General features: G+C 37.5%; 2 protein-coding genes across 2 annotated transcripts in view; both read right to left on the bottom strand.

The window, feature by feature from the left end:
- Positions 1–3,373: 3,373 nt before the first annotated feature.
- Positions 3,374–14,175, bottom strand: rbm19 (RNA binding motif protein 19). Its single transcript, XM_071582306.1, is given in 20 exon segments — positions 3,374–3,778; positions 4,993–5,113; positions 5,253–5,355; positions 5,580–5,699; positions 8,496–8,551; positions 8,659–8,738; positions 8,893–8,953; positions 9,080–9,149; positions 9,151–9,220; positions 10,659–10,716; positions 10,718–10,732; positions 10,840–11,040; positions 12,170–12,277; positions 12,364–12,448; positions 12,687–12,757; positions 12,844–13,126; positions 13,215–13,284; positions 13,287–13,446; positions 13,531–13,563; positions 14,005–14,175. Coding segments are annotated over 20 exon segments (1,893 nt in total). The 5' UTR covers positions 14,050–14,175; the 3' UTR covers positions 3,374–3,695.
- Positions 14,176–15,219: 1,044 nt separating this feature from the next.
- The window catches only part of epha2a (eph receptor A2 a), a 13,134-nt gene continuing 1,189 nt past the window's right edge, over positions 15,220–27,164 (bottom strand). The window contains exons 3-17 of the mRNA XM_016238937.1: positions 25,454–26,117; positions 20,059–20,214; positions 19,624–19,956; positions 19,229–19,356; positions 18,766–18,943; positions 18,516–18,618; positions 18,248–18,303; positions 17,952–18,077; positions 17,300–17,485; positions 17,135–17,196; positions 16,840–17,049; positions 16,556–16,705; positions 16,138–16,331; positions 15,883–16,038; positions 15,220–15,781 (exon numbers count right to left, since the gene is read on the bottom strand). Of these exons, the coding sequence (XP_016094423.1) occupies positions 15,673–15,781; positions 15,883–16,038; positions 16,138–16,331; positions 16,556–16,705; positions 16,840–17,049; positions 17,135–17,196; positions 17,300–17,485; positions 17,952–18,077; positions 18,248–18,303; positions 18,516–18,618; positions 18,766–18,943; positions 19,229–19,356; positions 19,624–19,956; positions 20,059–20,214; positions 25,454–26,117 (2,811 nt within the window). The 3' untranslated portion in view covers positions 15,220–15,672. The remainder of the gene's footprint in view (positions 15,782–15,882; positions 16,039–16,137; positions 16,332–16,555; positions 16,706–16,839; positions 17,050–17,134; positions 17,197–17,299; positions 17,486–17,951; positions 18,078–18,247; positions 18,304–18,515; positions 18,619–18,765; positions 18,944–19,228; positions 19,357–19,623; positions 19,957–20,058; positions 20,215–25,453; positions 26,118–27,164) is intronic.

The raw sequence follows: 27,164 nt of genomic DNA, 5'->3' as shown, positions 1-27,164 counted from the left end.
GTATAAAAAAAATTAAATTTCTGTGGAACAAAAAGAAGATATTTTGATGGTTGCTCTTTTTTTTGGTTTGGAACAGTGTGAGAATGAGTAAATGACAGAGGTTTTATGCTGGACAAATTGTTGCTTTAAAACTTATTTTCATTTCCATATGCACAAACAATGTACACTAAATAATGATCGGCTTTTTGAACTTTTGGAAACTCAATTGCACCTCAAAGCAAGAAAAAAGAGTTTTAATAATAGTCATTTTGATAAAGTCAGTAGCAGCCATGTTTTGAGTTATGAGGTCACAATTGGGAGATATAAGTCTTCTGTTTTTCTCTGTAACCATTTACAAATTGGCAAGTGTATGATGATGAAATCTGTGTAAAAACAAATGCCCAAGCAAATTAGAAATTTCAAAACTGATAATATTACAGGTTGATTTGAAAGCACATGATGATGTCATGCAGTTGTGCTGCCGTACACTAGAAGGTTTCTAGTGTAATTACTATCCTAAGATAGGAACATTTACAGACAAAATAATTTATAATCACATCAATAAATACAGTATGATCCCAAAAATATGAAAGCACTTGTCATTTCTTGAATACAACGCTGACCAGTGTTCAGATTGAGAAGACAGTGCAAAAAAAAAATATATATATATATATATATATAGATTTTACATTATATATTATTAGTCAGGAACAGACTACAGTAGACATTTTATGTCATAAAATGATGTTGAAGGAAACATTTCCAGTTGATATTTTGGTCGATCACTATCCTGATTATTCAATGTCAGCTGTGTCGCAGCCAGTGTTGGGGAGTAACTAGTTACATGTAACGGAATTACGTAATTTAATTACAAAATAAAAGTAATTGTAATCAGTTACAGTTACTAGTTAAATTACAGTTACTTATGAAAATGTTAAGGATTACAAAGGGGGTTACATCTGATTTTTTTCACACACACTCCCACATACAGATTTAATTGAGTTCTTTCATAAATTGCAGTGACTGCTCTAAAATATGAAACACCAATGTTTCAGAAGTTTATAACATGCTTATCCGATAGGGTTCATAATATGCTTTATTTTTTTAAGATTGACAATTTTTTTTCTAAGGCATTGTTAGATTCCAGTGTTTCCTGTCATAGCTATGCAAAGATTTGATTTCAAAAACAGTATCATAGCTATTAAACTATTTCTTATGATTTTAAATATGTATTTAACCACAGAATGATTTTAAAGTAAGTCTGATTTTGTGGTGGCTGTGCTTCAAAGGGGACATCGGATAACCATTTTCCACAAATTGGTATGATTCTTTAGGGTATTCTTGAAATGGTCTCAGTGGTCGTGTAAAACAACACCCTTTTTATCTTGTCAAAAACTGCTCTCTTCACAGCGACTTGTTTTGGTGCATATCTCTTTACATGCTAATGCGCTTTGCTCACCCCGCCCCTCTCGTCTGTGGAAGAGCAAACACGATTTGCAAATAATCATAAAAAATAAAAAGTGTGTTGGCACCGATAGCCTTGTGGGCAGTGCGCTGACATATAATGCCATTGTGCATTGGATGTCCCATGTTTGAATCCTGACTCGAGGACCTTCCTGATCCTGCCCCCCTCCTCTCTTTCTCCCACTTCACTTTCTGTCATGTCTGATCTGTCCTATCACAATAAAGGAAGGTCATAAATAACCTTAAGTAAATAAATAACACCATAAATAAATAAAAAGTGTGAGACTTACTTTCTGGAGGTGCAGCTGGATCATGAACAATGGGTACTGATCCATCCTTGAGATTTAACTTTTTAACAAAACCTGCCTTGAATTGTCCCTCATTCAGAAAGCAGTCTGGAGTAAAATGATTTGAGCAGCCAGACATAAACGAATTTAGTGACATGAATTTGGTGACCCATACTCGGAATTTGTGCGCTGCATTTAACCCATCCAAAGTGCACACACACAGCAGTGAACACACACACACACCGTAAACACACACCAACAAAGTTGGGGGTTTGGTGCCTTGCTCAAGGGTCTCACCTCAGTCGTGGTATTGAAGGTAGAAGAGAGTGCTGGTATTCACTCCAAAATCAAAATGACTTGATAATTGAGACTTTAGGTTTTTGGGGGATTAAAAAAAAAGGAGTGCATTTTTATCATTGCAAGGTGGTTGTGTCCACACACTGCTAAGACACACTTATATGCAAATGAAGATATTTTGCATCCAATGTCTCCTTTAAAAGGAAAATATTATCATCTTAATTCAAGTGATGAAGGATTTAGAAAGTCTTGACAGTTATCAGTGTTGAGCACATATTGTAAGTTTAACCCTGCCTGGTTTACATGTTTGAAAATGATTAACAGTTGAAATCATTAGACATTTAGAAAAGTAATCAAATGTAATCAGTTACACTACTTTAATAAAGTAATTGAAAAGTTACACTACTTATTACATTTTAAGTAGGGTAACTTGTAATCTGTAACCTATTACATTTCCAAAGTAACCTTCCCAACACTGGTCGCAGCAGAGTATGAAAGGTCTCGGCTAGAGCTGAAACGATTAGTCGACATTACCGACAACGTCGACAATAAAAAATTGTCGACAAATATTTTTGTTGTCGAGTAGTTGTTTGATCTCATATGATATCTTACATATATAATGTAAGCGCCTGCAATAACTGCAATTCAAGAGAAGACAGCGCTTCAAAGCAAACGCAGCCGAACCTGAAGCTGCTGAGCGACGTTTGGATGAATATGTAAATATATACTGCACACTTTACTCTCAATAACAAAATAAACACATCAAAAACTGACAGCGGTGAGAAAGCAGCAGTTCAAAATGCATCTGATTACAGCAATGTGGATGTTTGCACGAGCTCTGCAGTTCAGTACTCCAGTAAAGTCCAGTCACGTCGCGTTACGTTTATTTATATAGTACTTTATGCAATAGATAGCCTTAAATCAAGCAGCTTTACAGTATTAAACATGAAAAACCAGAGGCAGTATCGCGTTCAGTTAGAATTACAACTGTATGTGTTGTAAAGTGGAGCTAGCTAATGATAAAATCTTTTTATTAGTGGGGGAAAAAACATTTCATTAAAGTTATAGTTTGGTTTGCAGAGATCAAAGCTTGATCTAGCACAGGACTGTTTTGATTTTCATAACCCTATAAGGTATTTTAAGAGAGATTATGTTGTGAATAAAAGTTTATCCAAAAATATAACGTCTTATCACTTAACCTTTATTTTGTTTTATACTTTTTTTTAATACACAATTTATTTGTTAGAATATGTATAACTCAATATTTTAACAAATTGCAAAAGCTGAATAATCAATAAATGTCGAAATAATCTATGATTAGTTGATTAATCGTTGTTGCAGCCCTAGTCTCGGCCCTCCGTGACGATTAAAAACAGCTTAAGCAAACGTGGCCTTTGGGCATCTTTTCAAAAGGACTCCGTCATCGAGTTCACCTTCAGCCAGAGTTGGTCTGCGGGGAGACGCTGTGTTTAATACATTGACAGCAATAACAGAGATGATGTATGAGCATATAATAAAAAGCTAATTGGGAGCATCTGGGGCCAAAAGGAAGAATTCCTGAAGAGACCGTGAAGCAGCTGTTTAAGATGGAGTCATAATAGAGATAAATGGAGTTCCACTGGATGATTTACTCTCCTGTTGATGCTGGAGGTGACTGACGGCTGCTATTCACTCCCCGTCTTCCTCCCCGACCTCCATCTGCTCCAAGATTTTCTCTAACACCTCCGCCTTCCTCCACTTCTTAGGAGAATCTGAGAGAGTTGATGAGAGGACAGATTTGTGCACAGATTTGTTTTAATTAAATTAAACGAGGGGAATGACTAGAATTGCAACCAGTGTTTGGGAAACTATTTCAAATTAGGAGTAGCTTGTGCTTTGGCAAGCTGCAGTTTCCAAGCAGTTAAGCAACAGTCAAACTACAATTTGGAAAAAGTATAGAAAAAGTTAGCTTAATTGTTGTTTTAAATTTTGTCAGACTATTTAAGGGGGGGATCTTTATATATAAAATGCTAAATAAATCAATACTGATTTTGAAAGTATTTATCTGGCACTAAAATTATGAATAGACTATAAATAAAATCAGGCATTGGTTTAATTGACAAATAATAAAGTGAAGGGCTGTAACAAATGACTATGACAATTTAGTCAATTATTTATTTGATTATTCGTTTAAAAAAAAAACTCAAATTTCTGGAAGCGACAGGACTAAATTAAACAGTCACTAAATTATACAAAAAATTAAGTTAAAGAACAAAACCACATAATATTTGTTAATATTTACAGATAAGTATTTATATAAATATTATAAATATAACTACAGATAATAAGGGCTATATAGAACATTTACATATAGAACAATTTCAGCAATTTATAGTAATTTTCAGTAATAGTTTTATAAAATAAAACTAATTTATTAAGATGAGTTGAAAACAGGGATTAAACAGTAGAATTTGGGGAAAAAAGAAAGGCCCACATGGGAATTCTGGGAAAACTACTTTTAAAAAATACTGTAGGATAACTATTGAAAAACAGTGAATAACAAGTAATTAGCTCATCTGTTTTATGAAGCAGCCAGTTCATTGAAATCACCCATCTAACAAACTGATTCATTAAAGTACCAGAAAACTGTAACCTGTTTCATACCGCAATGCTACCAAAAATAGCTAGTTATTGAGAAAACTTGAGCACCAAATCAGCATATTAAAATTATTTCTGAAGGCTGGGGTAATGGCTGCTGAAAATTTTGCTTTGCACACCACATTACATTTTTACATTTAAGAGAGAAAAAGGTCATTTTAAAAAATTACCTTTTTCTGTATTTTTTTTTCTTTTTGAAAAGATCTGAGCAATTGTCTGGCTACTCTACTTCAAATCAGGTTAATGTGGCAAATTTTTTAAAGTTCCTTATCAAAACTGATTGCAACTGTCTATGCTAAATAACGGTGACATAAAGCAGAGATTTTACCATGAAAGTGTTGTGCGGTTTTCCGTCGCAGGTCATCCACAGTCTCCTCTGCATCCGCCCACTCCAACGCCAGCCTCCTGCAGTAAATATGGGTACTGTGACACAGCACTGTGAATGCTTTCTGTAAGAAACAAGCACAAAATCAAAGCTTGTGTTAGATGTATGCACATATTGGACAGGATCAGTGTTGATTAGTTGTTTTACAAGAGACTACTTGACTGTGAAAAGAGACAGAAAGATACAGAGACAGATGTACCCACCTTGGCATCCTGTTTAGTGAGGAAGTCAATGAAGCCAAAACCACGGTGGGCTCCACCGATCCCTTTCTTTGGAAGGCGGACTGTCTTCAGTTCTCCAAACGTACTGAAAAAAAAAACATGAATCCAACATCACAGTGTACCTGCACGTCAAGACTCTCAAATCTCACATGACTGACTATTTTACAGTAATTACAAGGTACCATGTCCAAAACCAAGATATTTTCATATTCATTTCTGTTAGTGAAAAATACATCAATGGCAAATATTCTATGATATACACATGAAACACAATACAAAAATGCCCATTAAATTTGAAACAAGGCTCACCAGAACAGTTCTCGCAGTTCTTTGACCGTGGCCTGGAAGGGGATGTTTCGCACCAGGATCTTCAAGGTTGTCTGTTTCCTGGCAGTTTGCTTTTTCCTTTTGGGCTGCGCCACACCTGACCTGCAAAAACAACAGGAGAAAAACAGCTGTCACTCGTGAGTGTGACTAGTGTCACTGTGCCGATTACTCAAAGGGCACATAAAAAAAGCATTTAAAAGCAGAAAAAAAATATTCTAAAAAAAAAAAAAAAAAAAAAAGAAAATGTTTAGCATAACTACTCCAATTCAACATCAAATGTCACAATTTCAGCAAAAGCACACAGGAATTTTTTTTATTTTTTTTTTTAAGTAAATTTATATAATATAAGAACAGGTGAATAGGGTATATGCAAATTATATGTATATACAAATGATACTCTTATGAAACTTGTGTAAAGTTTCTCATCACTTTCATTACAATATATTTTATATTAGAAGTTGCCCCCCAAAACACACTAATGTGCAAATCAGGCCCTAATTATGCATTGCTTTTGCATGCACCCTGAAAACAAATATATACATTTTCAGTAATGTTAAACCTATTCCATGAACTCTAGAATGTTTTTACATAACAGATTGTTCATATAATCTTTCACAACCTTTTTAAAACACAAATTTTGAAGAAAAGTATATAAACAGATCCCTTTATAAAATTATGTAACAGTGCAGAGTTTGGTTTATGTGTGTTAAGTGGAAGGAAGTTCAGATATCAGTCTCTTAATTATAATACTAAAACAATCATTTATACATTAAAGGGTTATGCCGAGTTCACACTGCACGATTTTAGCCCGATTTTAACCTCGCCGACAGGTTTTGCAACATCGCCGACAAATGCCCGAAATCAGAGGCAAATCGGTGCTCGTTCACGCGAGTGACAATCACGCAGTGTGAATTATCAAAGACGCGATCTGAGGGAATCGCCGACACGTCGCCGAGCTGTCGGCGATTCACAATCACGCTGTGTGCAATGAGTTCTGACTGAAAAACACATCGCCGATGACCTACAGCCAATGAGAGACCAAGATACAGGGCAGCGGGAAGTTCAGGGAGGAGTTAAATGAAACGTAGTTTACGTACCAGTGTTGCCAAATACGCTATTGCCGCCGGTTGTTTTTTATGTCAGCAGGTTGAAGCGACCCCAATAACGTGATATTTAGGCCCTGGAATGTGAATTGCACCAGGAGAACCCCACCAAAAAAATTTGTATTTTACCCCGCGAACACAATTTTTACTGGGGGACCCCCTCGAAAGCAATTGGACTATTTTCAGGCTAGTTTTTTAGTAATTGGGCGGGTTTTGTAGCGAAAACCTGGCAACCCTGCACCAGACAGAGCTGTCGGCGATTCTTCCTATTGTGAAGTCATGCAATTTGAAACCCCCTGTCACCGATCCATCATGCAGTGTGAACACAGCAGCAACTGAATGCTACCCCAGTTAGTCCCACAGTGTGAAAACAACGGCGATCCGACGAGTTTGAAAATCATGCAGTGTGAACTCGGCATTAGTTCACCCAAAAATTTAAATTACCCCATGATGTTCTCACCCTCAAGCCATCCTAGGTGCATATGACATTCTTCTTTCAGATGAATACAATCGGAGTTATATTAAATAATGTCCAGGCTAATCCATGCTTTATAATGGGAGTGGATGGTAACCCAAAATGTGAAGTCCAAAAAATTGCACCCATCCAATATATAAGAAGTTCACACGGCTTGTGACGCGATGCGTTTGTGTAAGAAAAATATCCATATTTACAACTTTATATATCTTAATCTCTAGCTTCCACTAACTGTCGTACGTGCGTTCACGAGAGAGTGGCGTCCAGCGGATGACGTAGGATGTAGGCAAACGCGGTGACAAACACGGAAGTGACGACCATGGAAGCGCAGAGGAGAGAGCACAACAAAACACGAATTAGTAGTACAAAACGAGGATTTGTAAAGAAAAATGTCGGAGGATTTCGATATAAGCCAAGAGGACACTGGTTTTCCTTTGCTGTAAACAAAACTTCTTTCTCGCGAGACTAGCATATTCTGACTGGAGCTTATGCTACGCCTACGTCATCCGCTGGACGCCACTCTCTCGTGAACGCACGTACGGCAGTTAGCAGAAGCTAGAGATTAAGGTTTATAAAGTTGTAAATATGGATATTTTTCTTACACAAACGCATTGCTTCAGAAGGCCGTTATTAACCCCACGGAGCCGTGTGGACTTCTTTTATAATGGATGGGTGCAATTTTTTGGACTTCAAACTTTGGGCTACCATCCACTCCCATTATAAAGCATGGAATAGCCTGGACATTATTTAATATAACTCCGATTGTATTCGTCTGAAAGAAGAATGTCATATACACCTAGGATGGCTTGAGGGTGAGTAAATCATGGGGTAATTTTAATTTTTGGGTGAACTATCCCTTTAAATCACATTATTGTAAGAGAAATATAATAAAACCACACAGATCAGTGAGTGAGAACATTTTTTGCCCGTATTATTTGTCAATAATAATTCAGCACCAGTATTTTCTGCACTGCATCAGTTACACCTGCATCTGCTGCTTAAACATCAGCACTAAACCAAAGAAAATCATATTTCATGACATATTAAATGTGAATTTACAGTCTGAATTAAACAGAATGAGACGAAGACAATGTACTGCAAAATAAAAGCAAGAAAACGTCTTTCTGTTGAAAAAAATCTTCACACACTTGACTTGTGTAGTCTGATTCATAAGCAAATGACTCTAATGAGCTGCTTCTCTAATCATTCCTAAATTCATAATCAGGTCCCTTAAAATCTACCCAAGAGAGCTTGAGGTTTGTGAAATCCTGCCCTATACAGCACTTAAAGTTTTAAGACACAAAAGAAGCCTCGACTTACTTGACTTCTCTTTCTGATATTTTCAGCTCAAGCTGGTGTTCATCTACTTTACAGTGCTGCAAGAAAAATGAAAGAAGTAATGAAAAAAGATGCCTGAATCTATTTCATCACATGAATATTGTGCATAAATAAAGCAATGAAACAGCAGCAGATGGTCATTTACCTGCAGCTGTCTCATGGCTTTCTGTGCTGCCTCTGGAGTTTTGTACTGCACAAAGCCATAACCCACTGATGATAATTTACCTGAGAGAGTGACAGAGAGACAAAGAGATCAAGGTGAGATTCACACAGTGAGGAAACAAGATGTGAGAAATGAGAAAAAAAAAGAGAGAGCAAAAAACTAACAAATACACAGATGAAATCGATATGGTAAATATGCATGTCTGTGAAAACAAACCTGCTTTATCTCTCTTCTTTGATACTGTGCAGCTTTTCACCACAGCACATTTAGAAAACGTCTGTCACAAGAACACAATGAAAGCTATATGGTGAGAAAAGGGCCATGTTTACACCTGTTATTAACATAACATCCGTTTTGGGTGATCTGATCACACAACACATGTCGTTATAGCCTCTGCGCTCACCTCCCGCAATGTTTCCTCTGATGTGTTAAAGTTGAGGTTTTTAATGAAGAGAGTCGAGCCGGGCAAAATCTTCCTCCTCCTCCTCTTCTTTCTTTTTGGCCGAGTCATTGTTCTCAGCAGATGCATCTTTTGTTTGAGGCTCTGGTAGAAGAAGGATGGACATGAATGAGAAAAATGACAGTATCATGTGACAGTAAAGGCATTTATAATTTTACAAAAGATTTCTATGCCAAATAAATGCTTCTGATCTTTCCATTCATCAAAGAATCCTGAAAAAACTGATTCCCACAAAAATATTAAAGCAGTACAACTGCTTTTGTCACTGATAATGAGAAATGTTTCTTGAGCACCAAATCAGCATATTAATAATTGATATGTTCTGAAGGATTATGTGAAACTGAAGACTGTAGTAATGGCTGCTGAAAATACAGCTTTGCCATTGAAGGAATATTCAAAAGATATTAAAGCTGAAATAGTATTTTTTTTAATACAATTACTATAAAACCATGAAACTTTGCAAAGTTTCTCATCACTTTCATTACAATATCTTTTATATTAGAAGTTGCCCCCAAAAACACATTAATGTGCAAATTAGGCCCTAATTATGCATTACTTTTGCATGCATCCTGAAAACAAATATATACATTTTCAGCAATGTTAAACCTATTCCAAGAACTCTATGAGGTTTTTACATAACAGATTGTTCATATAATCTTTCACAACCTTTTCAAAACACTAATTTTGCAGAAATGTTTGTACTTTTTAAATTGTACTAACATTACACAATCCTACTGTTTTTACTGTATTTTTGCCTTGGTGAACATAATTTTTTTTTTTCTTCAAAAAATGCAGTATTGGCGAGCATATTATATATAAAAATGTGTGTGTGTGTGTGTGCGTGTGTGTGTGTGTTTATTTTACTGGCCCCATACTTCTGATTTTAAATATACAATTGTTTGTAATTAACTAAAGTTAATTTATACAACTTTAAATGTTACAGATGCTGAGCAATATAATTAAACATATACTTAACATACAACATATATAACATATAAATTAAATAATGTTAATTAACATTAACCAAGATTAATAATTAATACAGATTTATTGTTAGTCAGTGATATCTAATTCATTAACACATGTTTTAAATTAATAATAAATACATTTCAGAAGTTACATTTTCTTGCAAACTATTCCCACCCATTAACTTATGAAGCTTACAAATAATTCTAAAATACATTTAAAATAAAATAAAAACTTAACATAATACTTCGTAGCTAAAAGTATTATCACAGTAGCCAAAATATTTACATGCCATGGGCAGGGTAGTTTTTTTTATTTTTTATTACTCCTAAAATGTACAGAGCTTTCGATGGAATTCTGACGCAGATTTTGAATTTGAATGATTGGAATTCTCTGCAGATTCCCTGCAGCAATGATTATGAATTCTCATGTTGACATTTTAATAAATGGCTCGGTTTTGAACATTTGAGTCTTTAAGCATACATCTACCCTTCATAGAAAGATGAACTGCTGGTTCAAGCACCAGCAGGCTGATATGGCAGGATTAAAGGATTACCTGGTTTAGGTGCTGTGGGAGTTGTAAAGACCGCTACAGGAGCCAGCTCCAGACACACACGGAACATGCTTGAACTGAAGAGGCAGACTGTATGTCATATCATATTGCTAATCAAAGGCACAAATTTCTTTTTACTTTTCAGCACTTTTTTTATCAGTGAAAACAGTAGCTCCCCACTGACCTTGGTGTATGCAAGTTTCATAAAGGCCCGTTTGGCTTCAGTAGGCTCCAGGAACTCCACTATAGCAGTGAGGCCAGATGGGGGCAGCAGAACCCTTCCTAGAGACCCATGGGGCGAGAACAGAGCCTCCAGCTCTGCGACCTGCACTCCTGAGAGCAAGTTCTTCACCAGGATCACAGAGTTACTGCACTGACCTGATGCCTAAACAGATGGAAATCACAGACACACATTTACATGATTCATGCTGATAGAAAAATAAACTATATATTTGCACACAGTAGTTGTCAGATTTTTCTGTGCAAATTGAGCAAACTGTGGAATTTTGATAAAGAACTGGAATTCAGGTGATTAGAATGCTACGCAGATTTCATGCAGGCCTAATTATGAATGGTTCTCACATTCTCATTTAAATAGATAGCTTAGTAATAACAACATCAGCGTTTCAAATAGGAATACACAATATATTTGTAATATATCAGTAATCAGGCGATATTAGAGTTTTTTTTAATGTATTAATCTCAGTTGATATTGGAAATTCACCATATTTTTACATTTAGATTACCTTAAATTATCTAAATTTGCCTAAATTAACTTGTAGCATTTAAAATGACTGATTTTTATTTTATTTTACACACAGTATAAAACATTAATATTTGCTAAAATATGAAAATAAATTAGTTACATCTCTTCTGCCAGAATTTTAATATTGGTGCATTGGTGCAAAAAAATTTAAAATATCTATTATAGAAAAATATAAATTGATAGTTTAAACTTTAAACAAACCGATATGTCAGTATGATAGACCACTTCTATCACTTTTTGAAAGAAGCCTCTTATTTTCACCATAGCTGCATTTATTTAATCATTATTACAAAAAAAGAAATATATCATTACTAAATAAATCACTAATAAATTATTATTATTACAATTTAAAATAACTATTTTCTATTTTAATATATTATAAAATGTAATTTATTCCTGTGATGCAAAGCTGAATTTTCAGCATCATTAATCCAGTCTTCAGTGTCACATGTCCTTCAGAAATCATTCTAATATGCTGATTTTGGCCCAAGAAACACTTCTTATTTTTACCAATTGTTTAAAAAAAAAACAGTTTTGCTGTGTAACATTTCTGTGGGAACAGTGATATATTTTTTCAGGATTCTTTGAGTAGAACGTTCAAAAGAAAAGCATTTATTTGAAATAGAAATATCTTGTTGTAACTTTATAAAATGGTTCAACTGTCCTTGCTGAATAATACAATTAATTTATGAGAAATTCCAAACCTTTGACTTTAACTACACATGAGAGTAAAGCACACATACTACACCTGACTGAATGTGTCCAGAGACACTCCATTGTCCAGGAGAAACTGTCTGGTCTCTTGTACAAACTGCGTCTCCCCGAGGGCCATCCTCACAGCCAGACTGCCATCAGACTACTGATCCAGTGTCACCTATGTTGATCCTCTCCAGAACAAGAGAGACAACTTTTAGTTCCCAAATCCTCACATGATCGTAACACTTGGCTCTTGGTTGTGTTGTATTTCTGAGCGATGGCATCGGCTACTGCACTCGTGCCCAAAAACCGTGTGTTCCAGTTATGAGAACTGCGTAAGAAACATATTCAGCATAAACCTAAATTGCAAAAAATAAATAAATAGAGGAGGGACCAAATAACAGTCTTTATTAAACTCAATTCAGACCATATAAATCAAGAGTTATAATGAATGGATTAGAATTATTATTTTGATGTTATACTGTGAGGTAAAATAGTTTATTGTGTATGTCAGTTACATTAATAAAGCCTTTTGCAAAACAATGAAAAGTTCAGAATCGATCAATAACCGATATCTCTCCTCTGTGATGTTGAATGGAGCACCTCGTAGCTTGACTGGGAACTCTGTGCTCGGCTCAATCTATAATAGTGTATGAACAGCATAAACAAATGAGCCATTAATAGCCAAACTCTTCCATATTAAACCTCATGTTTTATCACACTGACAATATTCTGAGCTGCTGGTTTTGTGCTTTTCTGGCTGCTTGTCTTGTCACCACTTTCATAAGCACTGTCTGTGTTTTGGACCGGGGACTCTTCCTCCTCTTCCTCCTCCTCCTCCTCCTCCACATTCTTATCAGCAGCATTAACACTCTCACCTACTTTTTCTTCATCCTCAGCCTCTTCCATCTCTTTCTCATCCACCATGTCTGATTTCTCCACAATTTTGGAGTGAAGATAATCCATATCAGACAGATCTTTCTTCAAGGCTTCCTTATCAGTATCTGTTGAGAAAACGCATTTGGAGAGAATGAGAAATCACAATTATGGAGGATCATCTGGGATTGTCTAGAAGCAAGCACAAAGTTCTTAGCTTGTTTACCTCTTCATCAGCACCTTCGTCATCCTCAGCATCACTAAATTCCTCCGATTCATCAGAGTCAAATTTAGCTAATCATCGCTAACAGCCGCCTTCTGCTTCTTCTCCTTCTTCTTCTTCTTTTCAACTCCAACAGAAGTCGCTTCTGCAGTGTCATTGGCCCAAGTGGGCACCTGTGTGCGTTTCTGGTGCACAGCGAGGAACTCCTGGAAGCTCTGGTCTTTTTCAAGCTGAGGATTATAAATGACATTTTATACAATGTCTGCATATTTATTCAAGTATGATTTATGTCATACAAAGAGAGACATACTTACATCTCCAAGAACATTCAAAGGCTTATTCTGCTTCTGTGGAGATGGAGTGACAGCATAAATTCAGTTTGATTTATTTATATTGCACTTTTTACAATACACATTGTTCCAAAGCAGAAAACAGACAGGTTTCTTGAAGCATCGTGGAGACGTTGTCACAGTTCTTCTGGATTTAGTCTGTCTCAGTTTGTTCTGTTTCTTCAAGTCATTCCAGACAGACTGGATGATAATGAGATCAGATCTCTGTGTAGAGCACTGGCTGTTGTCAGACTCCTTGTGCAAACAATAATCTCACTGGATTATTACAATTAATGGCAAAATTAATGTTTGTTTGGAAATGTAAACTGATATTTTCTACAGACACACTGCAGCAAAAGACAGAAATAACTGACTTAAAACCATTTTTAGCTGGTGAAGATACTAGTGTTCTAATAATTTTGGCCACCACTGTATGTATACACGCACACCGTCACTTACAGTAACTCTAGATTTGTCCACAAAGCTCTTGTTGAAACGTTTCATAGCTTTCTTTGCATCCTCCTCTGTCTTGAAGCCTACAAATCCAAATTTGCTAAATCTACCATCTTTAGTGAATTTCAACGTACAATCTGTGTCCCAAAATCAGCAAACATCTTACGGAAACGTTCTTCCTTCATCTGAGGACACAGAATAATTAAATGACTTTCAACTTTTCATTTTAAATGAGATCACACACAGTTCAAGCCCACAATGCATTTTAATCATTGCTTGAGGGCGCTTATAAGAATTAAATAAACTCTTTTTAATTATATTCATTACCCTTTATAAGAAAGTACAGTGGTGGTACACTGGTGCTATCAGATAATAATAACAATAATAATATCATCGTACTTTAATATATACCCCATGGCATTTAAATCATACTCAAAATAACAATATATGTTTTATCAACAATAAAGCATGGAGCTCTTCAGTACGTCGCCATCTTTACTATATAGTGCTGGGTAAAATAGGGACAACCCCAGCAATTGGGCTGTTTTGACCCAGCGCCAACCTTCTGGGTAGTAACCCAACCGCTGGGTCTAAACATCCCAATTGCTGGGTTTGTCCCTATTTTACCCAGCATTCGGCTGTATTTAACCCAGCATTTTTTTTAGAGTGTACATTGTGCTATAAGGTGTCTTCTTTATATTAGTCAGACTAAGTGTAGAAAAATGAGCCTGACCCACACCAGGCCCGAACAGAGCTTTTGTAGTAAACACACCCAAGGCCACAGTCAGCATTCATTCATCAAGCATTTTCATTCTACCACTGCTTGGACCTCTTGAACTACAAAAGTAGCTAATGCATGATTATTATGATTCATTAGTCTTCGCAAACATTCATCAGTGAAGGACCGAAGTGAGTCAGGATTATTACAGACACTTTGTCTCCACTACAGCGAATGGCTTTCCAAACTGCATTTGCGGAGAGACTTAGAGCTTACAGACTACCGGATAGAGTCTTCCTCAAGATGATCGAAAACTAATTTTGGGCATGTTAGAGCATGAAGTTTGTGTGTAGTGCATGATGGTAAAGAAATGACTTAGGATGAGACTTACAAAATATTTTAATACTATACAGTACATTAGTTTCTTTACAAACACAGACAATAAATAAAAAAATAAATATTAAATAAAAAGAGCTGAAATAAGACATGTAAACATTCATCCTATCTTTCAAAACAGGAGTCTGTCAACAATTTAACAACATATAACATTTACTACTAAACTTTTTACATTTGTAATTGTACATCCTTATATCAGACTTCAACCCCTCACATTTGGCAACTCTGTTTAATATGTGGAATATTATGGCAATATATGGGCACTACAGTAATAAAAGGTTACTAATCATCAGACCTGAGGCAGTAGTCACAATATTTCAAAACAGACCATCATATGTCCACCGTGTGCTTAATATGGCTTAAGTTAAAACAGAATCACAAAGAGCATAAGGGTCCATCTGACATGTAAAAATATTATATAAAAAACAAAATATCAAAACAGTAAAGTGATTATATTCCCAAAGGGAGTCCGTTTCATTTAAGGAGGGCATTCTGGTCTTTATTCAGCCAGCTTTTTAAAGTCCAGTCCAGAGCAGTGCTGCTTCACTCAACAATATCTTTCACACAGCAAACAGATCCAGGGTTGCCGTCAGGTCTTGCAGGCCCAGAATGCTGTAGGCTATTCTCTTCTGATGACCTGGCAGTCGTACTCCAATGTTCTTAATGTCCCTTTTTGAAAAAGAAAATAGAGAACAGGTTAGATAAGGACATAGAAATTTGTAACTGGTTCATTTTGTGATTCGTTAATGCATGTAAGTAGGCATGCTTACTCAATTTTCAAGTGCAGCACCTGTTCCATCGTTTTAATTCCAGCCAGGGCAAAGGTTTCTCTGTACTGGGTCATCTTGATGGAGTCCAGCCATTCATCCGCTGACCTGAAGGGGGCGCCATCACTACCACTAGTGCTGGGTAGACGAATAGAGACACTGTGGGGGAAAATATATATTTATTAAAAATCTCAATATAAAGCATTGTAGATTTCTTCATTATAACTGAAATAACGGTTACAGTTAACCGTTTCTTACCGTGGGTCGATACTGGCAATGGCAGAGAGTGACTCTGGGTTGCGAAGCAGCTTCTCGAGCAAGTTGACGATATCAACAAAGCGTGGCCGTTTGGAGCGGTCCTGCATCCAGCACTGCAGCATGAGCTGATTGACCGCAGATGGGCAGCCCATCGGTGCCGGCAATCTGAAGCCTTCGTTTATGGATTTCATCACCTGTGATCAAACATACAAAGAAAAAGGTAAAACTCATGTTCATAGAGGACTAAAAACTTAATTGGTTTTTAGAACATTGCTAAGGCATTGCTAGATGGTTATTTCTTGGCCCAAGTGGGGAACAAAAGCCCACAAAATGAATGTCAATGATCCCTATATATGGTAATTTTGTGTTCACCCAATTTAGGTTAAACTCCTAAAGTATGAGTAATAATTTCCTATACCTCATGGTTGCTCATGTCCCAATAGGGTCTTTCTCCAAATGACATCACTTCCCACATGACTATGCCGAAACTCCACACATCACTGGCTGAAGTGAACTTCCTGTATGCTATTGCCTCGGGCGCTGTCCAGCGAATAGGAATCTTTCCTCCCTAAAAGAGTAAGAGTTAAGGTTTGCTCAGTATTTTGTTATGTTGAATCTTATATCAAAAATACCTATATTAAATCATTTTAGATAAAAAATAAGAGATATTCATTTTCAAAATCATGCATTCATATAACTTACAGTAGTCGTGTATGTTCCCTCAGGATAGTCCTCCAGCACTCGTGACAGGCCGAAATCTGAGACTTTACACTCCAAGTTGCCGTTGACCAGGACATTGCGAGCCGCGAGGTCCCGGTGGACGTAATTCATGTCTGAGAGGTACTTCATTCCTGCTGCTATGCCATTGAGCATTCCCACAAGCTGGTATGAGGAAAGGTCCCCATCATGGTCCTGTGGAGCAAAAAGAAACAGATTAGTGATTCTGCTCGATCATAGCAAAGGTATTAAACATGAACATTTGCTGACAGAAACATACCCTTAAATACTGATCTAGAGCTCCATTCTCCATGTACTCTGTGATAATCATGGCGTCTTTGACTGAAATAATAGGTAGAAGAGAAGATCCTGTTAAAACATGTCCTGTTTTGTGGAATGGTATTCTAAAGTACTGGAAACTATGATTTGACAGTATGATTCTTACATTTAGTGACAACACCCTCCAGACGGATAATGTTCTTATGGGAAAACTGGCCCATAATACTGGCTTCACTTAGGAAGTCCTGCCTTTGCTTCTCAGTGTAGCCTGGCTTCAGGGTCTTTATCGCTACTGTGACCTCACAGCGTCCTGGTATCTTCAGAGAACCACGGTACACCTCACCAAATTCTCCTGTAGAACAGTATGGAAACACATTTGTTAATTAAAAATGTAAATTAAGATGCAAAAAAGACACTTTAAAGGGTAAAACATGGCAAGTGACTTTTTAAAATACCTGCACCAAAGTTAATGTTAACTAAAACTATAACTAACTGAAATAAAGCCAAATTAAAATCAATCTAAATATTACATTATAAACTTTAACTCAAACTTTGAAAATTAGAAATATTGCCTTGGCAGTTAATAAAAACGTTTGCATTGAAGTGGAATTAATTAATTTAATTAATTATTAAATAAATGAAATTAAAATTAAAAAAGGGAAATAAACCCATTTATAAATATAAAAAAAGAAAGAAAAAAAAAAGACAAAAGCACATAACAAAAACAAATTACAAAGAATAAAATACTAAAATAAATGAAATACAAAAATATTTAAAATATTATAATAGGATATAATTAATACTAAAATAACACTGACCTGCACCAATGACTTTCTGCTTGGTGATATGACTAGGATGAATTTCACTGGCAAACTTGAGGACAGCCGCACAGGGGTCTTCATATGTATGGGGATCAATGTAGGTCTTCAAAGGCAGGAGTTTTTCTGTAAAATAAATAGGTAGAGTTAGACCTGGATTACATGACGCCCACTAGCTTTGAATATATAGATATATATATATAGGGATTTTCGTGCAAAACTATTGCTGATAGCATCAAACATGACATCTTAATGCCAAACACATGAATGCAAAAGGGATTCAATTCATTTCTTACCTGGACATGAAAAGTAATCTCCATCTACCCTCCGTCGGACATGGGAATTCAGCCTCCTGATGAAAGACCATTCAACATCACATGCGAGTTAATTTAAGCTCCTATCTTGATGATATCTTAAATGAGAATGATTGCACATCAAAGCTGGAATGTAAACAGTGTGGGTGAAATGACTAAGGCAAAGTTGGGAAATCCTGCTCTGTGGTTGGAAAAGAGATAAAGAAGAGAATAGAATGGAAATAGTGAGACCAGAGAAACGTCCTCTAACCTTTTGTGAAGGAGCAAAATAACCACCACAATCAGCAACATGACTCCGCCTCCAGCAATGGCTCCCATGACAACCATGGAACTATTCTGTGTCCGAGATTCCGCTGATGAAAATAGAGCCAAAAGAGTTCGCTTTACTCATACCGACAAACATTGGCACACCACCCACAGCCTATCACAAACGCATCTAAGTTATGCACTTTTATACACGAAAGCATTCAAAGACTAAAACGAAATTCGCACGCACTCACCGAGAGCCAACGTCTCAAATTCAAGCTCGGCGCTGTGGCTGCTGGGATGGCCTTCTGCCGTCAGGGTGTGAACGCGGAACACATACTTTTTTCCTGGTAAGAGGTCATTAATCTGCACAGAGTTCTTCTCCAGAACCAGAACGGTGTATGTGGTGACGTCCAACTCTCCAGGATCCTCCTATGAAACAATGAGGAGAGGAAATTGAATGTTTATTCCAAAATGGTAAAGGCCAAAAACATGGAAAGGCCATGGAGAGAGAAGGCGAAAGCATACAACATAAAGTCAACTATATTTACTGTAAGTTTTCACAATGTCAAGGCTTTGCTATGCTGTTGCTGAGGTGTTCTGTATTACTAGGGCATTGTTAAGTGGTTGCCAATGTGTTCTAGGTGGTTGACTTCAGTCCCATCACTCAAGTCTCTATGATATTCATATTAAAAAAAGATAACTTAAGTTAGTCACCTTCTTGCGGTACATGAGCTCATAGCGGGGGGAGTTGTTATTCTGCACATGGTGGTCCACAACCCAGGATAAAGTCAGACTGCTGGTGGTCCGATCTTCAACTCTCAAGTACAGCACCCTCGGGCCATCTAAATAAAGAGACACAATTCATCAGTATTTTGGCTAACCATCAATGTCTCAATTTACATGTAAATGCCATTTGATACACCGCATCTAAAGCAGGCATGACATGTGATCAGTTCTCCTTCATGTTAATCTGTTAATCTTATCGAACCGTGACAGGCAATGAGGTGCACTGGGTAGCTCCGCCCACAAAGAAACCTCATTGGTTAAAAATTCAGCAATACATTATTTTCACTACCACTGTGGACAGAATTAAATTCTTAATATCTAACCTGTGAAGTGAAGCACTGTTGTAATGCTAGCCGTGGCTCTCTTTCGACTGAACTGGGACACGCCACTTTGGGCCTCGACTGTAAATGTGTAGTTCACATGAGGCTCCAGCTCGCGAACCACAACCTCGGGGTCTTTCAAGGCCGTCTGTGCAGGCTCAAATCGCACCCTCCCACCACACAGTGAACACAGACCACCCTCACAGCACTCGCACGCCACACTATATGTGATATCGCTTCTGCCGCCAATGTCTGCCGGTGGGCGCCAAGTCAGCTGCAAACTCCCCCCCGTCAGGAGAGGCATGTATACCAGGTTTTGGGGAGGGCTAGGCAGAGCTAGAAGAGCAAAACAAGGTATGTTTAGAAACTAGATTAAAAATGGTTTCTTAAGATCAAACAACTTTGTAGAGGAGCAAAAAAATATGTATTCACACTTACAAGAGCAAGGAGCAGAGTTAGGGTCCGTAGGGCCCCGGAAGAAGCCCTCCATGCAGGAGCACAGAAGTGCTCCATGACCCGAGCGCTTGGTGTTTTCTGGACACACTTCACATGGCTGGCTGGAATCTGTGCTCTTGTAGTAACCCGGTTCACAAGCTTTGAAAAAGACAGAAAAAACAGGTGAACATGAGACATTTATCAACTAAAAGGACATAGATTCGCATCACAGTTTCTTTATTTTTGCATAATCACAACTGCACACAAATAGAGCCACTCAAGATGGTGCAACTAACAGGCAACGTACAACAGGCATTCAAACATTCAACAAACAAAAAACTGATCACACTTCACAATGCAACCGAAAGATGCTTTTAAATAAATCTAGTCAAACTGGTCACCAACTTTTGTGTAGTCACTTTATGACTAATTATATCTGCACTGCCAATGTTAGTGGCAAAATACTGAAAGAAAGAGATTTGAAAAATGCAGTGAAGCACATCTGGATGTCCGCTGGACAACACAGGATGTCGGAACTGCAAGCGTCAATATAAGCTCTCTGGTCTCCTCTTCTCCTCCTTTCCTTCCTCTGCCGAAGGATGAGGACATGCTATAACAAACACAAAGGGAAGAAACTCCGGAAACAAGGAATGGAGGCCGGGATTGGGGGGTGATAACAATTATTAACAAAGGCGGCCGAGAGCAATGATTCAAAATCACATGCATGGACTTAAGAAGAGGCCGGTTCTGATAGGTGTACTTTTAATGGGCATGAGAAACTCACTGGCTTGCAAAATCACTGTGAATATAGATTCCACAGAGCTGAGGAACTTCCTTTGAGGGGAGTTTGTCCCCCCTGGGGCCCGTCTCTCAGTGCTCCCCTCAAACAAAGGGCCGAGTTTCAGATTGACAACTGATGGGAGGTGTGCGAGTGTGAGCGTGAATGGGTGTGTGAGGATTGCTGACAGAAGTTCTCCCGCTGGGATTTTACATGGGGTTTTGTGTATTTGCTCTGTGTATAAGGGTGGACATCTATAGGAGGGGGTCCGCATAAGAAAAGCAGCCCTTTTTTATGCATTTTATTTGAAGCCAGAACAAGAGCGGGAAACTCCCACTCTATTCCTCTAATCTTCATGTTTGTGTCTACTGAGAATGGCAAACGTGAAATCGTTCTGAATGAATCCAAATTTCACCAAACGCCAAGATGCGTGTCAGCCATGAGTAATAAGTCGGATTCAATATGTTAATGCTGTTTCCATGGGAACTTTGTGTGAAATATGTTTAGAAAGTGCTTTGTAATGCGTGACTTGCTCATGACACCACTGACGAGTCAGGATGACCGATTTCACTAAGAAACTATTTAGGGCAATGTTGTGTTGGTGGACAGTCAAGGAGCCATCAGAAACTGTATGTGAGGAAAAGTGACTAAGGCCATTTTGCGTACTTGTGCCACGTTTATGTTCCCACAACCACTTAAATATGCATGACACAAATGATTGGCAGGGCTGATAAGACTCCAAGTCTTTGGCTGGTGAACAATACACAAAGGGAATAGTAAATGCCCTTTGGGTAGAAAGGTCAACAGTTTTGACGACACAGTAGTCCTCAACAACATGCGAGAGCAATCCAGTGGCTTTTAAAGAAAACTAATGGTTTAATGTCAAGAAATGTTTATGCCAGCATAAATATTTAATCATTATTTTTATGTTATGGCCTATAAATAAAATTCTATTTTAATTACCACTTTGAATAAATAAATAAACATTTTTAATGTGAATTTAGGAATCACAACACTAAACATGTACAATATGAAAACTAGATATTCATTTTGAGTTTTAATGATTAACTTCACCTTTAACACACCCTCATCTACATGTCAAAATAGGGAAAAAGCACAATTAAATATGAAATATTGGCCAATACTGCTGAATCAAAAAATAAAAAGTAATTTAAAATTATTACAAAAATAACATAAATGATATAACATTTATACGTTATTCATGTAAAATATAGACCACACTGCTCTCTAGGTATTAGTAGCAGCACTGAACTACTACATAACTTCTAACAGTTCCCACCTTCTAATTAAACTGGATTAAACATCTATTAAACTGGAGCTAATTTTAAAAATGATTATGGCCACTTCATGTGACAATGCAATTAACCATATACTCTTATATAACATTTAATCATTATTTTTATGTTATGGCCTATAAATAAAATTCTATTTTAATTACCACTTTGAATAAATAAATAAACATTTTTAATGTGAATTTAGGAATCACAACACTAAACATGTACAATATGAAAACTAGATATTCATTTTGAGTTTTAATGATTAACTTCACCTTTAACACACCCTCATCTACATGTCAAAATAGGGGAAAAGCACAATTAAATATGCAATATTGGCCAATACTGCTGAATCAAAAAATAAAAAGTAATTTAAAATTATTACAAAAATAACATATTAATGATATAACATTTATACGTTATTCATGTAAAATATAGACCACACTGCTCTCTAGGTATTAGTAGCAGCACTGAACTACTACATAACTTCTAACAGTTCCCACCTTCTAATTAAACATCTATTAAACTGGAGCTAATTTTAAAAATGATTATGGCCACTTCATGTGACAATGCAATTAACCATATACTCTTATATAACATAATAAAACATGACATTATAGTCAGCTATTATCCAACATTTCTGGTAGACTGGTCTCAAATTCACAAGCGGTGAAACACTTGTGATCTCCCCCGAAACTTCTCAATTCCACATTTCTCTGGCTAACCATTCAAACGAGACCCCTTCCCCCCATCCCAGCCCGGCAACCAACCACAATTGTCCCCAACATACACTGACAGGTGGCGATAAGCTGAACAGAATAGCAGTCACGTAGAAAACCACTCGTAAAACTCCCATGAAAACAATGATAACAGCAACTTCATTGTTTCGACAGTTGTTTGGGGTTAAGAACCCTCTTTTACATTGAATGCTTTGAGGCATCTTTTCACACTGTGGAGAAAAATCCAAACCAAGTTGAATCAAGAGGTATGGGGAAAGGTTGGTAATTACTACAGTCTTGGGTTGATGAACAAATTACAGTGTGAAACAATCATTTACAGAAGAACAAAAAAGGCTTTGTCAGAATCAGAACTGAAAGAACTGCAGGTTGGGATGTCTGGACATGTACTCCTCATTTCTGAAACATGTCATCACAAAGTCAACAAGATACCAGTCTCCATTACATCTCCCCATGAGCTATTTCATCGGGTCATCATTCATCACACGTCTTCCAAAGGTATCAAAACATTTAGCATGTCTCCTGGAAACTACATTATGAAGGAAATGTATGGAATCTGCCCTTTTCCCAATAACCCTGAATGCCTTCAGATATTCTGTTCTTTAACATCCGTTTCAGGTGCAGGTTCCTGTAGGGCTGCCAGAGGCCAAGGTCTTTAAAACATGCTTTCCTGAGATTGCCCTTCCTATATGGCTCTTTTGAAAACTTTTTTCCAGTGATATCCTTTTTTACTGCATGTTCAACAAACGTGCCCTGCAGTTGGTCTGCAATGTGTTTACCAATGGATAGATTTTAATTCCTTTGGTTTTACGTTTTACAGTAACGTATAAATAGCGTGTCTACTCAAAACCACATTTTCCCACAAATACAAAAGGTGTCCAGAGAAGTCCAGCCCAACCTTTAATTATACGATGACTACCCTAGACAGACCTTGGGCATGCCAAACCTTCTCTGTAATCTGCGGTGAGCTGTTGTGATGGTAACACACTTACACATACAATGTAACACAGGTAATGGTAGCTCTGCCCATTGAGTCATATCAGCTGGTGGAGGGTATGGGAAAAGTGTAATACGACCTTGGGGGAATTCCTTGGAACAAGTTGGGAAAACCTAAAAACGAAACTTTAAAATAATCCTTTTTTTGTCAGAACTTGTTATAGTGGACCAATACTAAATATGCACTTAATGTATGAATGTAGCTATGTTAGATAACACCCTGAACCAAACTTGAGGGGAAATGACTTCATATATCCATTAAAAAGAAAAACATTGGGACCAGTTGGTTAAGTCACTGGCTGATAAAAAGTCAAATTAGTTCTTTGTTTGCAGATCTTATTATCTAATGAAAAGAATTATAGCTCTTTATTGAAGACTAACCCTTTCTCCCAAACACGTTATTTAAGTTCTATTCAAATGCAAGATATCTGAGAAAGTCCAAAGGTTAAAAACCTATGAATGCAAATCATACCACTGTAACAATGTACATACACTCCTTAACAATATTACCCTGGTATCTTCACACTTCCTTCCCAAAGCGCTAAGCACACATGTAGAAATAATACACCAGCAGGTGAAAGGGTGTGGACACGGCTGACATTCCATTTCAATTGAGTCATATTTCTGGCCTCTCACAAACTTCTCAGACAGCTCTGTGGCAACCACAAAAATCTTGCGAGCTTCCCAGAACACACCCTCACCCGACAACACACTTACCATCTGCCCACCCACAAAGACCTGCAGTTGTTCCCAAATTGTCTTCAACTTGTGCAGAGTTATTGGCTCAAGCAATGAAATAATGTAAAGTATATTATAGCGACGGACTGATTCCGATTGTGTCAATCTACATTTAAATATTTTTGTCTAACCACTTTTGGGATACTGACAATCTGATTGTATATTCAATATTGGCAACCAATTGGCCTTTAAAGGGATAGTTCACCCAAAAATGAAAATTCTGTCATTAATTACTCACCCTCATGTCATTCCGAACCCATAAGACCTTTGTTCATTTTTGGATCACAATATTTTTTGATGAAATCTGACAGCAACGGAGCTACCACTTACAAGGCCCAGAAACGTTTTAAGGACATCGTTAAAATAGTGACGTCAGTGATTCAATCGTAATTTTATGAAGCTACAAGAATATTTCATGTGTGCAAAGAAAACAAAAATAACTTTATTCCTCGAAGACTGACACGGAAGAGAAGAAATTGTTGAATAAAGTTGTTATTTTTGTTTTCTTTGTGCACAAAAAGTATTCTTGTAGCTTCGTAAAATTGCGATTGAACCACTGATGTCACATGGACTATTTTAATGATGTTCTTACAACGTTTCTGGGCCTTGAACATATCAGTTGCGTTGCTGTCTATGCAGGGTCAGAAAGCTCTTGGATTTCATCAAAAACATCTTAATTTGTGTTCCAAAGATGAACGAAGGTCTTACGGGTTTGGAATGACATGAGGGTGAGTTTTTGAGTGAACTATCCCTTTAAGTAAAAACCCACATCAATTAACCACTGTTAAATTAGCATAAGTTCAACATATCACTGAAGCACAGAACCCTACTAAAAAATATACATCAAAACTCACCTTTGCAAGCATCTCCAACAGCTTGGTATCCCGCTCGGCAGAGACACTGGCCCACAGGAACGACCCACTCTCCCTCAGCGGTGCAGTACATCCGAGGAGCAGCTTCTCCAACCACCACTGCGTCCTTCACACAGGTGCCCTCCACCTCCGCCAGCGCTCCTGATGCCACCTGCTCGGGAAAGGCGGCCAGACTTCTCATCGTGGCTGGGCAGGTGGTGTAGAACACCCTCAGCCCCAGGAGAGCAACACAGCCCCCTAAATCCTGGAAGGCAAGGTAGAAGCCCCTTCTGGAGAGTGGCCCGATGCTCTTCGTCTCAATGTTCACTCGCAGATCAGCTCGGCCCCCTCCACGATTTGCTGTTACCTCGTCTGGGGCTACTGTGGCTGTCTTTCGAAACTGGCTCTTGCGGAAATTTGTGCCAACATCTGTGTCTGTTTCGCTTAGATAGAGGCCAAAAGTCTCGCGGCAGGAAGGTGATGAGCCACCAAACGAGTTGCAGTCCCGTACGATAAAGCGGAGCTCTACGGATACACGAGAGACATCGGGCCTGCGCTGGATAAAGGTCGTACGAAGCCAGTTGTTTTGTTCTGTGTCACTGGCAACATTGCACACACTGTAGGTGTAAAGAAGAGAGCCGTTCACGACTGTCTGGACAACTTCCCACTAAGAAAGACGGAAAAAGAAAATGATTTTTTTAAAGGTGAAGAATTTTATTTCTGCATTGCAAAATTAAGGACTGGTTTCGGTCTCATCCCAAACGCATGCCATCGGTTAAGTTAGGCTTGTCGGGATTCTCAACAAATAACTGAAATATCCCAATATCATCCATTCCAAATGTTAGACTAAAACACAACATTCTGAATGTGGGAATCACACCTTTGTAAATCTATCTCATTAGAAGGGTGTGGGAGACAAAAAGCAGGCCTTTGCTCTCCTCTTTCCCACCACGCTCTGCCTTGATACAACTCCCTTTTGACTCGACTCTTCAAAAAGTACTGAAATAGCTGACAAAATAAGCGTGACCTCAAAGGGTTTTGTGGATCCAGCAGCTGAGTACTGTAGAGCTGACAGAAGTCTTCACGACATCAGGGAATGAAGATGACAGGACTAGCTTCGAAAAGACTAATTAAACACTTTAGCATGTGAGCACGCATGGTCAGGGGAAGTGGTGGAACGCTCGCGGTACATCTTTTGAGAGGTCTTTATGTGGCTGAAGAGGAATTCACAGTGAATTCTTATAAACCAAAGCTTAAAAGAAAAGACGTGGGTTGTGTACTCTACAGCCTATAACCAGAACTTATTCCTCCTCAATCCTTCAGAAAGGAAATATTTCGACAACTCTGGTGCAAAACAAATATGGTACACATAAAAATATGAACTTCATTGCATTAAACAGCAAAATCTATAACAGAAGAGGCATCTGCAAACAAACTGATCTGACATTTTTTAGAATTAACTATACATTTCTGAGTCATATTGACAATCACTATATATGAAACTTTGTTTAAATAGGCTACTTGTGGCATCTGGCAAAAAAAAAAAAAAATTACATTGTTTTCTAATCCAATGACGTTCATATGTGGCTTAGGTGTCCAAATGCTTTTTGGAGCTGCTGCACATTAAATATTAAATAAAATGCATTATATATTTTTTTATAAATCTAAAGAAAAACAAACATCCCTGGAAACTATATATATATATATATATATA

Source organism: Sinocyclocheilus grahami, unplaced genomic scaffold, assembly GCF_001515645.1.
Source record: "Sinocyclocheilus grahami isolate Dianchi unplaced genomic scaffold, SAMN03320097.WGS_v1.1 scaffold551.1, whole genome shotgun sequence".
NCBI classification, from domain to species: Eukaryota; Metazoa; Chordata; class Actinopteri; order Cypriniformes; family Cyprinidae; genus Sinocyclocheilus; species Sinocyclocheilus grahami.
This window is presented reverse-complemented; position numbering and strand designations above follow the sequence as displayed.